This window comes from Pseudopodoces humilis, chromosome 15 (genome assembly GCF_049639895.1).
Source record: "Pseudopodoces humilis isolate 2021_Gansu_Grassland_sample_001 chromosome 15, ASM4963989v1, whole genome shotgun sequence".
Taxonomy (NCBI): Eukaryota; Metazoa; Chordata; class Aves; order Passeriformes; family Paridae; genus Pseudopodoces; species Pseudopodoces humilis.
In genome coordinates, this window is record NC_142214.1 from 5,086,908 (window position 1) to 5,099,649 (window position 12,742).

The window sequence follows — 12,742 nt, forward strand, 5'->3', positions numbered from 1 at the left end:
CCAAAGGAGTGCAGCGATGACGTTAAAGCCGCTGAAAAGGCGATGACGTCCTTTGGTGCCAGTGCCCCGGGATGGAGAGCGCGGATTTCGGTCCCCTCTGGGCACCGGGGATGTGGGAGGGGATGCTGCCCGTCCCTCCGGCTGCTCCTGCTCCTCTCCGCGGTCACTTTGCCTGGGATGAGCTGTAAAATACAGAAGCAACCTCCCAATAAGTGTTCGCTGGAGGAAAATCGAGCGCTCTGCCAGTGTCAGTTACTGGAAGGGAGTAATTTTCCCTCATTTTCTTGGAAGCTTGGTTAGCCTCAGACTATCAAGGCTGCAGGCTAAAGCTGGAGGGTTTGGACTTTATTCCTGAAATAATGTGATGGTTTAAGGTGGAGATTTTCACAAAGTATTGTTGTTTAAAAATCCCATACCGTGCATCATTCCCAATCTTTTTCTTTAATTCCTTTAATTCCCTTCCTATATCATTGGACATACAGAGAGTTTTCATCTGGTTTTCTGCCTGCTGAGCATGATCTCCTTTCTGCACTGCTGAAGAAGTGGTGTGATTTCATGGTGTGACTTCTTCTGAGCTGCCTCTTTTCCAGCTGAGCAGTTTTACCTGATATCCAGGGTCACCACTAACAGCACAGGGCTTGTACAGATAATTTGGCTGTTGGCAACTCTCCCCTCCTGTAAAACCAGAAATATTCTTACCCTATTTTTTGTAAGAGGTTCTCATAAAATTAATGGGAACAGAACTGTGGAAGAGAAATGAAAGGAGGAAGATCTTATCAACTTTAATTACGAGCTCAGGGGCTGGGATCAGGAGTTCTGCCACTCACTCAGCTGCCAGGTCTCCTTGTGCCAAGAAATCATGGAACCTGAGAGTGATTTGGACTGGGGACCTTAAAGACTCTGATTCCAGCACCCCTGCCATGGGCAGGGACACCTCCCACTATCCCAAGTTGTTCCAAGCCCTGTCCAGCCTTGGACACTTTCAGGAATGTGGCAGCCCCAGCTTCTCTGGGCACCCTAAATCCCCACGGTTCTCATCTGCAGGGATTTGGGAGATGCAAGAGCTGTTTGTCGCTCCCAGTTTTTCCTTCTCTTCCAGCAGCTGGTGCAGATCCTGGGAAGAAGGAGCAGCACTCGTGTGTTTGTGGAGCGTTCAGAGACCACAGAAGGGAGGCTGGCACTGTGCCCTGTCCCTCTCCAGAGGACAGAGGTTAATCCCAGAGTGAAGGGGCTGTTTTATCAGGATATCCTGCCTGGAACATCCTATTTCTGTGTCTGCAGCAGCATATCCAGCCATCCCTGAGCCCTATTTTTAGGTGTTTGTTTCCAGCTGTGCTGCTGGGGAAGGAGATCAGTGGATGTCAGACCCAAGAGAGGGCTTTGTAACCACACTGAGCCCTTCCTCTGCTCCTTGGCTTTTTGGAGAACTTTAGCAGAAGATCCCAACATTCCTGGCCATGAAAAGCTGAGGGATTGACAAACCTCAGGCATCATCCTTCAATGCACACGGATCAACCTCTCCATTCCTCTTTCAACTTGAGCAAGTTTCTGTTCAGCATTTCTGTTTCTCTGGCTCATCCCCAATGCTAACGTGCTTTTCACACTTGGCAACGCTCCACTTTCAAAGGCAGAAGACACAAAGGAACTATTTAATAACTTTTTAAAAAACTGTGAGACTTTATCTAAGGCCTCCAGATAAAGGTCTCTTCTCCTACAGCCTGGTATCCTGTGGGCAGGGGGCCAAATGCAGATGATCAGCATCTCTCAAGCACTCAGCATTGAGAATATCTGACAGGATGCACCTGAAGGATGTATGAAAAGCAGGGGGAGGAGGAGGTTTGTTCACACAAAGCAGCTTCACCCTTGTTCAGGGAGCTGAGCAGGGCTGGGTGAGCCCCCAGCTCATTGTCCCTCTTGCTGTCACACAGAGCTCTGTGCAGCAACAGCATTTTGGGAAGCTCTGATTTATTTTACAGCAAATAATTTTCAATGCCTCCCTTACTTTTTGGGCTAAGCCTTTGTCTAACCCACAAACCCAGCGTTTTTGGTTTAAACACACCAGTCGTCCCCAAAATCTTTTAAGTGCAATGAGGTGGTTTCATATTTTTGAACTGTGGAGTTGTTATCCTGCATTTCCAGCATATTTTGTTTTTCCTCTGGGCAGAGAGCTGGTAATTTCATTTAAGAGAAGCAAGAGATACTGCAAGATTCTGCAGCTCAGAACCTGAAGCTGCAGAAAGGCTTTAAATTGGAGATTTTTCCAAATATGTTTGTTCTCATGGATGGGAGGGCCCTTTCAAGCTGCGGAGGAGTTAGCAGACATCTGCTCCTGGTTAGGATGGGGTAGCACTGCAGAGAAACACCTTTCTTTTTGCTAAAAGGTGAATGGCTCATGTTGTAGAGGAAAAGAAATGTGTTTGCCCAGGGCTGTGCCTCGGGGTCAGGCACGGTGCCAGTGCAGGTGGCTTGGAGACCTCACCACATCTCCATCCTGAGCAGTTCCCTTCAGGGTGAGATGCTCCAGCCCCAGGAGCCCTTCAGATTCATCCTTCACACCCCTGTGGAGCTCCACCAAACCTCTTGATTTGGTTCAATTCTGCCTTTCTGTGGCATGTCTGTTAAAACAGATTTTTGTGTCTGCCCAAAAAGGAGGAAAAGTATTTTTTCAACTCATGAGTCTGAGCAGCAGGACAAGCACAAGAGATAATCCAGGAGCAACATCATGAAATTATATTTCCTCTTGTCAAAATAATAAACATGTTTTTTGGTCACAGGAAATAGGGTGAATTACAGGAACCTGAGCCAGCCTTGTTGTGCCTCTGCCTGTGTGAGGCAAAGCAGCCCCTGCAGCCCAGGTCCTGGGTCAGATCCAGCACCAGCCAGCTGGGAAGGCAGCTGGAATACTCTCCTCCTCCTCCTCCTCCTCCTCACTGGAATGCCTGTTTCCTTCTCTGGAGATGCACACTGAGGTTTTGGAAGGCCTGAACTAAAGAGTTTGGATTTCAGGTGTGGGTTTGTGGAGGCCGATTGGATCATCTTGGACTCTCAGAAAACTTCAGGTTTTCCCTGATCTCTCTCTGAGCTCTTGCTCTCTAGGCTGGCCCATCCTGACTGACTTTCCCTGCAGGTTTAACCTCATCTGGCAGCTGAGCCCCACAGAGCTGGTTTATCTCTACCCCAGCCAAGACCAGGGCCCTTTCCCCCACAGCAGAAGAGGCCTTCAGACAGAGTTATCTGATCCCCTGCACACCACAGGATTGAAAGGGTTGAGTGGGTGACTTTTCCTCACAGGCAGGGGCTGCAGTATGGAAAAGGAGCATTTTGGAGAACCTAAAGGAGTTCAGAGGACGAGTGAGGCAGGAAAATGTGAGGAGTTGCTTGAGGATGTCATCATGGAGATGGAGAATGGTATCCCTGATGGAGACACCAAATCCGTGCTAAGGTTTGGGCAAGAGAGCTGCTGTCACTCCTGGACACTCAGCAGCTGGAGCAGGTATTCCCATGCCTTGCCCATCTTCCACTACCTAGGACACCTTCCCATCCTCAAAATACTTCTAAATCTAATAGAAGTGTGGTAGAATCAAAAATTAAATAAATGGCCTCTACTCAGAGTGAAAACAAGCAACCAATCTGTTTAAGAATAATAAAAGTTGCGCTCCTTTGCTTGAACCCTGATCCCAGGAGGGGCTGATCCCAAGCGGTTTTCCAGGTACCAGTGATAACTACAAAACTCAGCTGATGTTTGCAAAACAGCCTTTATTTTTCTTTTTTTGAGCATCAGTTCTTGGGGAAGTAAAACCCGCAGAATGAGCTACAGAGTTCCCGTAAGCGCCCTCAGCTTGTTTTCTCCTGATCAAGGGAGAAGGGTGCGAAAGTGAAGGGACAGGAAACAGCTCCCAGTCACTTGGAGGCTTAGAAAGGTCTGTAAAAATTCACAAAACAAGCACTGAAACTGAAGTCTCCTTCCCTGACAACTTTAAACAGAGTGTAGCTTATGAGAGACTGCTGAACTGACAACAATTGAATTGTGTGAGGTCAGCTCTGCCTTTGGAAGGGGACTCCTTGCAGCGTGTAAACGTTTCTTGTGTCAGTGACATCAGAGAGAACATTTCCATAGACAACAGTGCATCCTACTCAGCCCAAAATCATCTTCTCACACCTGGGAGGAGAACTAGGAGAGCTTATTGTGTTTGTGTCAGTGTCGTTGCCTTTTAGAGGGAAATTGTTGTTTAAATCCCGGTCCTTGGTTTTTCCCTTTGTTTTTTTGTAAAGCAGAGAAGTGGGAAAACACAATATACAGGAAATATTTGGCTGTGTTACATTTTAACTCAGTGGAATTGAGTGGTTGGAGTTAAAATACACATAGCAAGTGTTTCTGGTATTTCATTTGGTTTTGTAGCAACTGTTGCAAGACCTTACAAATTTTTCGCATTCTTTTGAAAATATACTGATTTCCAAAGGCAATAAATTGGTGATTGTTCAGCCAAATCCATCCCTGGGTATCATGAGATACCCTTGAAGTTACAGAGTGGGTGGACTTGGCTGAAGAGCCGTAACTAATTAAAAATGAGGGGTAAATGAATCCTTCCTTGTTGCTGCTTTGCATAGCTAACTAAAAATGTAAACATTAGGATCATGACAGGACCTGGTGGAAAAAAAATCACAATAATTTATGAATTTAACTTCTGGTCTATCAGTAAAATCACCTTGGCAAGGGCTCTTCTCGTTTTTAAAAGGTTCATCAACTGAACAGGTTGAGATGAGCTTTTCTGGGACAGATTCATCTCGGGTACCTCTGGACCACACACGGAAGGGAGTGAGAACCTGAGTGGTACCATCAGCACCATCAAACCCACCTGCACTGACCCCAGGACCACCATGGTCCTGCCCCAAGGGCTCCAAAGGCAAAAGCCACCTGCCCATGTCCCCCTTGCCAGCTTGGAGGGGAGGAAAGTCACCTGGAGCAAGGGAAGGTGCCAACTTCTGGATGTTTGAGGAGAATCTGTCTTGCAGAGGGTCTTGCACCAGCTGCAGGTGCAAGTTCTGGGATGTGTCAGCAATTAGGGAGCAAACAGATCTGGGAGGAGGGAAAGGAGGAGCAGAGCAGGAGGGTGAGTGAGGAAAAGGGGAGAAGAGGTCACTGGTGACCAGTGGGGTGCACCAAACCCAGGAGCACATGGAAACCACCTGCACACCTTCACCTGTCCACAGCCCCCACTCCACAAACCACAATGTCCTTTGGTTGCTCCTGGACAGCTTTAGGTTCTTGTGTGGTTTTCCCAGAGGAGATCCTTCAGCAGATGTCAGTGTATGAATGTGGGATTGTCTCTGGCTTGATCACAGAGCCTGCAACTGCGAGAATAGAAGAAAAGCCTGGGACTTTTCCACCACTTCCCAGTCAAAGTTTTTTCACTCCCTCCTGTGTATTTTTTAATCCAGAGAGGTCAGCTGGGGGTGGCACAGGGAGGGGACAGCCACATCAATTGGGTCACTCACCAGATTCCAACACACCAGTCTTAGACAAGGTTTTATCTTCTATAAACTTTAAAAATTCCACTGCCACAAAACACCCTTGGATAAACCTGCAGGATCTTCCACAATGGAGTCGGTAATGGAGTATCCCAGACCAGTCTCAGATTTCATATGAAATACTTTCATTTCTTCCAAGTGGTTTTCTTCTCATTCCTTCATCGACGAGGCGCTCTCTTTGCTCATGAGCCGGCTCCGGATGACCATGCTGCTGTGCCTGGAAATCTGTTCCTGGAACTCGGAAGTCATGAAGAAATAGATGATGGGATCCAAGCAGCAGTCAAAGCTGGCGAGGCTCAGACAGAAGGGCTGGGTGTAGAGCGTGATGGTGCTCAGGAAGCAGTCGGTGATGACGTTCTCCTTCACCAGCATGTAGAAGAAGAAGTTGATGTGGTAGGGAGCAAAACACACGCAGAACACAATGGCACACATGGAAACCATCCTGAGGGCCTTCCTCCTCTCCCCGCTGTTTTCCTGTGGGATATGGAAGCCCCGGATGGAGTCTCTTGTTTTCCACGTGCAGACTAATATGATGATGAGAGGGCCCACGAAGCCCAGGAGCTCGGCGGTGCCGGTCATCAGCACCGTGCCCACCTTGCTGTCGATCGGCTTCACCTGCAGGTCAGCAAAGCAGCTGGTGGTGTTGGCACCCAGCCCGTGGCTCCTCATGATGGGGAAGGGCACGCAGGCGGCCCCCACCACGAGCCAGACCAGGGCGCTGATGGCCACGTCGTAGCGGCGCTTCCAGCCCTTGGCTCGGAAGGGGTGGTACAGGAAGAAGTACCGCTGGACGCTGATGCAGGTGAGGAAGCAGATGCTGGCGTACATGTTGAGGTACTTCAGGTAGAAGCACAGCAAGCACAGGACATCCCCGAAGGGCCAGCTGTGGTTGATGTAGTAGTAGATGCGCAGGGGCAGGGACAGGACGTGGGCCAGGTCGGCCACGGCCAGGTTGATCATGAAGATGACGGCTTTGCTCTTCCTGCTGAGGAAGCGGCACAGGACCCACAGGGCAGCGCTGTTGGCCAGCAGCCCCGGGATGAAGATGAGGGTGTAGGTGGTGGCGTAGAGGCTGCTCTTGAAGGTGATGTCCTGACGGGAGCAGCTCTGGTTGCTCTGGGTCATGATGGGGTTGCTGGAAGAGGCTGTGGTGGTGTAGGGTGGGTGGGCCATTCCTGTGGAGAGAAAAACGGGACGTGAAGGCAAAGACACTGCAAGAGTTGTCAGTGCTCACTTCTGCATTTTCCACGTGGCTTTTCAGCATGAAGCAGAGGGTTGGGAATGTTGAAACATGAAACATCCTGGAATCGTGTTCAGAGCTGCCCTGTCAGAGATCCCACTGTTCCCACAGGGACCATTCCTGGTGTGTCAGTCCCAGGAGCACAAGTGAAGCTGTGCCACACTGATCACGGGGCAGTAGGAGAAGCTGCCCATCCTTTGACATCTCCTCAAGATCTCCTGTGGTTTGGTCTCTGGGAGCAAGGCAGGAATACACAGATGAAAGGTGGGCATATCCCAGCCCCCATCATGGGCATGGCCCAATGCTCTGAGGGTGGGTGTCAAGCATTGAATCACAGAATGATTCGGGTTGGAAAGGACCTTAAAACCCATCCAGTGCCGCCCCCTGCCATGGGCAGGGACATCTTCCACTGTCCCAGGCTGCTCCAAGCCCTGTCCAACCAGGCCTTGAGCACTTCCAGGGATATTTTGGGCTGTGTTGGGCATTATGTGGGTGGCAGGCCTTCTGAGCCCCTCAGAGGACCTCCTGGACCTGCTTCCTCTGGCATTACAGGCACAGAGCACATGCAAAAGGATAGCAGGGAGTGGGCTTGGAAAATGTGACCGCTGTGAACACAGCCAGTGCTCCTGAAGTGTTCTGTTAATGTGTTTAAGCAGTTGGAACACACAGAGACCTGGTCACGCCACAGCTTCTATTTCTCATCACCATGGCAGCCCCAGTTTAACTCTTTTTTCCACCAGATAATTTTACTTTTTAGGTACTGCCAATTTCTGCCTCTTGGCCATCAGCAAAATGCCACGTGTTGAAGTGTTGGGCCACCTTTCTCTTGCCAGCTTTTGTAACCAGGACCAGTAAATTTGGTAACTTGTCCTCCACAAGGCAACACAGGCAGGAGGAGTTGGGTTTTATCGGGGCTTTCCTCTCAGGGTTATAATTTTCATTACAGTGATTCCTTCCCATGTTGAATATAATGGTTAAAGCTGAAAATCATCTTCATGTGGCACTGCAGACTGATTCACTCCTCTGACTCATTTCCTGCAAGGAGCATTTGCCAGAAAAACTGTCTCTGTAGGTAGAAATTAGTAACTCCTACTCTGTTACTAAAGCTTTTTCCTTCGTTTTACCAAAGGAGCTGAGTTTAGAGCTCTCAGTGACACTGAGCACAAATAGTTCTGTTTTCAGCCTCTTAATCGTTGTGGTGCTGACATTTGGCAGCTCATCCAGACTCTGCTCCAGGCTGCCATGGAAAGGTTGGGATTCAGCCCCCAAAACGCCTGGATGCAGTGAGGTCCCACATGGAACACGGGCAACAAGCAGGGCCTTGTAACTCTGCTCCTGCAGGCTCCCCAGACAGATGATTTTCTTTCTCAGCTTCTCTTTCACGTTCCCACAAACTCCAAAAAGCAAGGTCTGCATGTTTATCTCCTGCAGCAGCCTCAGCTTTAGCAGTTCCAGCTGCTCTGAGCATCAGGGAAGTGCTGCCTTTGGGAAGATCTCTGGCTCATCCCCTTCCTTCACCAAGATGCTGGACCCCAGAGCTGCTTTTGTCCCTCCAGGTCCCTCCCAATCCCCTCACCACACACAGGATGGGACAGGATGCTCTGCTCCGTGTTCCCCATCCCAGCAGCCCCATCCAGGACACCACAGCCCTGCCATGAGCCAAAGCAGGCCCATGAGGGGGGAGAGGCTCAAACCGTGATGGAAACACAGAAGAAAGATTCCTTCATGGATTTACCTGCCCTGAGAAGCAGCAGTGGAGGCCTCCTGCTCTCCATCCTGGAGTTGTCAGGACAGGGAGTGAACAGGGGCTGGAGCTGAGCACGGGGGTGTTCCTCCCCTCAGAGAGGTGGGTGTGGGATACAGCCCTTTTCCTGGGAGACCTGGGAATTTCTGCTGCTCGGGGATTCATCCTTTTCCAGCTGCTGTCCAGCTGGCCATGGCCTTATCTCTGGTAAAAGCACTGCCCACTGCCCCTTCTGTCCCTTCAGGTCACCTCTCCCTTTGCCAAGAAATCATTTTTCAAGTCCTCATCTGCCTGGTTTTCCTTGGAAGTCAAAGCTGGAAGGTCTGCCTGCTGCTCCTCCAGACACAGCTGCTGGATGGCCATTAAACCACACAGGATTAAGTACATCTGCAAAATGTTAGATTTTAAAGACACTTTTATAACTAATTAACTAATTAAATGCTGGCCAGTACATGCCAGCTTCAGTCCAATGAGTGACAGCAGCCAATTTGCTTATCAAGGTCCTTAAATACAGCCAGGCCTAATTTAATCCCTTCCAACCCCGACTATTCTGTGATTTAGGTCTCATGTGACACTAAGGACAGCTGGGGTGATGGTCTATCACCCAGGATGAGGTCTGCTGGCTCAAACTGGGCTCTGACCAGAGGTTTTAGGGCAAAGTGCTGTGTCCAGGATGTGTCCCAGGGGGTGATGCTGAGGGCACACCCTCCATCCCAGAGCTCAGCTTGGCTCTCTGGTGGGACAAACCCTGCCCAGGGCCTTGGGGGAGCCCAGAGCATGGAGAGCTCCCCCCTCATCCATCACCTTCATCTGCTAATTGTCCACAAGGGGTCAGAGTTCATCCGAATTTCATTTCTTGGCTCTCTTTCAGCTATTTTTCTCACCCCCAGGTGTTGTCTGAGTGACAGCAGTGGGAGCTCTCCTGAGTCCACCGTGCCATCATTTAGGAAGATTCCAAACTGAAAACATCCAGTGTTGCTGAATAACTGATGTTAGGGGGAAAAAAATGCTCCCAGGAGTGAGCCTGGTTGCTGGTATCTTTTCTGATGATCTTTAAAGGTCTTTTCCAACCCAAGTGATTCTATGATTCAGTTTGCAGGTAGAGGGAGTCCTGAAAAGCTGCACTTTGATGGAGATCATGGAGCTTTGGTGAACCTTGGAGCCAGGAGATTATAAAACCCATCCTGTAGGTGATGTCCCAGCCCCACCACCCCAGCAGATCTAACTCAGAGACTGGGAGCAGGAGGTGGATGCCCTGGAGTCAGAAAATCCCTCTCTGCATTCAGGGAACCCAGGGTCTGAGCAGGGTGACCTGGCTGGCAGTGCACACAATTAATACATTACCATAATTAATATGCATGGGGTGGTGTCTGCTGGCTCATCAGCAGGGCCCTTTCTGAGGATGAAGGATTTCATTACAAAGCCATAAAAACATAATGAGATTAAACCATCTCCTTAATCAAAATGCACCCAGACACGCACAGGGCACCACAAAATTCCTGCATTTCTGCCTTTCCTGCCACTTTGGCTCAGATCGAGGCTTAATCCCACACCAACCCCTTCTCTTCCCACTTGTGCACGAAAGCAGACACTTGGGATACCACTGAGGGTGCTAAAATTCCATCTCCAAAGTCCTTCACTGCCTGGTGGGTGCGCAGCACAGGCTGCAGAAGACTGAAATCTCCGGTAGATTTTATTAGTGCTCATTTACATCTTGCAGAGAGGTGGCTCCCACTGCAACATTGCTTCCAGAATATTAATCTTTTTTTAAAAAAAAACAGTATCAAATAAACACATCAAGATCCAACCACTCTTTTCTACATTTCTGTGAGATTCTGTATCCCTGATGCTGTTGCAATAAGGATATGAGAAGTGAGCATGTTATTACTGGAGCTTTGGAAACTCAGCATAGCATTCCTTGGCAAAAGATGTTCCTCTGGATAGGCTGAGAAGCACAGAGATGTCATTCCAGAGTCCTGGATCTGTCTGAGGTGCCCACCAGAGCCAGGTTAATTGATTTGATTGGGGCACAAACATTTCCATGCTCTGCTCTCAGTGCATGGCCGTGACACCGGAGTGAAACCTCTGCACTCGGAGTGGAACATTCTACAGTTAAAGGTGCTTTTTTTGGCTCTCTTTCACAGAAAAAGAGCGGGTCTGGGCTGTCTGCTGTATTTTCGTTTTGCAGCAGTGGTGGAAGTCCTTCCTGCAGCTCCAGCAGAGACACCAACAGCCCCCTCAGGGCGCTGGCTGCAGGCTGGGAAAGGGCTGTCCCACAGATGGGCTCCCCTCATGGATGGAATTCCCATGGCTGATGATGTTAGCACCTGGGCCAAAGTCTTTTACTTTTCGCAAAGTCTTTTCGCTTTTACTTGACACCAAAAATATGCCCTTGAAAAGAGCCCCCATTGTCCCTGCACAGCTCCTGCTCCAGACTGCTGAGGAATCCCCTCCTGCAGATCCTGACTCGCCTGCTGTGAGATTCCCTCTTGATCCACTTGCAGAAATCTCAGATTCAGGGACCACCCACTCTAAATCCTGGCTGTGACAACCCCACAGGATGCTTGCTGGGCTCCCAGCACAGCTGAGCTGCTGCTGCACGTGAAAGCAAAGCCAGCAGAAATGCACCTTTTACGAAGTACAGCACAAAGTCCAGTTTGAAACCTTCAGCCCATGAAGTCAAGTTTTAATCCACAGCAGTGACTGTGGTCTGGATTAAGAATTTGAACCACCTCAGGATTTTCATTAGCAAAAGCAAGTCCAAGAAATCCCGTTATTTTTTGTCATTTTATGTCCCCTCACTATTGCAGATTTCTTCCTGTTGCTGCTCACTCATAGAGCCTTAGATGGCACAAAGATGGGCAGCACATGGATTTTATGTTATGGCAATAAAAATCCCCTTTGGAAAAAACAGATTTGCATGTTACCCTTACTGTCAAGAATGACTTTAAAATAAAATATATTCCCAGAGGAATCAGGCAAGAGACAGGAATTATCCCTATTAATGACACTGGAGAGCTGGTGAAGCATCGCTAATTGCCCACGCCTGACGTTTATTTTTGCAGGCACAGCAGCTGCTGTTTGAGTTCCTCCAAGCATTGAGCACCCAGAGCATTGGCACACGAGGAGTGTGCAGGGCTCCAAGTGCCACAAATCTCCTGCTGGCAAGAGGCACCCCCAAGGAAAAGCCGGAGGAAAGGGACGTTTCTGCAGGAAGCAGCAGGGGCGCGGTTCTGGATGGCAAGGAGAGGGTTTGAAGCAGCCTTACCTTGGCAGGCAGAGCCGTGCTCAGCGCAGCCGAGTGCTCAGGAGGAAGTGGAATGTCCCCTGCACCACTGTTGACACCAGCGAGGGGACCTGGGTGACATCATGAGGTGCCACAAAAGGTGCTGCCTTTGCCGGTGCTGGGCTGTGGCTCCAGCCCTGCTCCCAGCCCTGCCAGCCCAGTCCTGGTCAGGTGTCCCCACAGTGACCCCAAAACGGGGTTACGTGCCTTTGTCCCAGGTGGTTTCTGTCCTGTGGCTCTGCCGGCTTGCCTTGGCACCCACTGGGAGGATCCCAAGGGAGCTGGGTGCAGGATACCCCTTCCTCCTCTCCAACTCTTCCTCCTCTCCAGCTCTTCCTCCTCTCCAAGCAGAGCTGTGAGCAGACCATGGGAATGCTCCCGAGGTTTCTGCCCACTCCTGCCTGGCAGCTCAGCCCTGCTGTCCCCTCCTGCCCCTGGGGGTGAGGACCTGCTGGGTGCTCTGCTCCAGCTCGATCCTCCTGCACATGAGGTCTGACTTCCCAATGGCTTTTTTTAGCACAGCGTGAGCCTTGCCTGACATTTCTCCTGAACTAAATAAGTCCCCGACTCGATTTACACTCACTCACTCTGCCAGCAATGCCCAAGGGTGGCACTTCTGACATTGCTTCAAGGAACGGGCACAGATCCAGCCTCACCTTATCCCAGGGGATAAATATACAGCTGGGGCTGCAGCTTTACCCCTGTTTGGATTTTCAGAAAGCCACCAGGAATCTGCCCTGCTTTGCCTCTCTGGGATCTGGCTCTCAGCACTCGACTGTCCCTGTCCTCACCAGCTCTGCTCTGTCATGGTTTGAGAGTGTGAAGTCAAACGTCACAGCAGCTCCTACCTGACATGGGAACCATGTGAGTATTGATGTCTGACAGCTCAGAAACCTCAGAAACCCAAAACTGTTGGCTCTCATTTAGATAATTCCACATGAGC

The 12,742-nt window shown here is 49.9% G+C and overlaps 1 protein-coding gene across 2 annotated transcripts; it reads right to left on the bottom strand.

Moving 5' to 3' along the window:
• Window positions 1-3,766: 3,766 nt before the first annotated feature.
• LOC102101170 (putative P2Y purinoceptor 10) lies at window positions 3,767-8,797 on the bottom strand. 2 transcript variants are annotated; one of them, XR_015773904.1, is made up of 3 exons: window positions 8,505-8,797; window positions 5,497-6,704; window positions 3,767-5,352 (listed from the first exon to the last, which is right to left on the bottom strand). XR_015773904.1 is itself a non-coding variant. In XM_088062833.1 (2 exons), exons 1-2 carry the CDS (start codon window positions 8,542-8,544, stop codon window positions 5,680-5,682), a joined length of 1,065 nt encoding a protein of 354 aa, XP_087918959.1. In that variant the 5' UTR covers window positions 8,545-8,797; the 3' UTR covers window positions 3,767-5,679. The 2 variants fall into 2 exon arrangements, 1 of the variants encoding a protein (XP_087918959.1); XM_088062833.1 differs by having other exon boundaries at window positions 3,767-6,704.
• Between the last annotated feature and the right edge of the window lie 3,945 nt (window positions 8,798-12,742).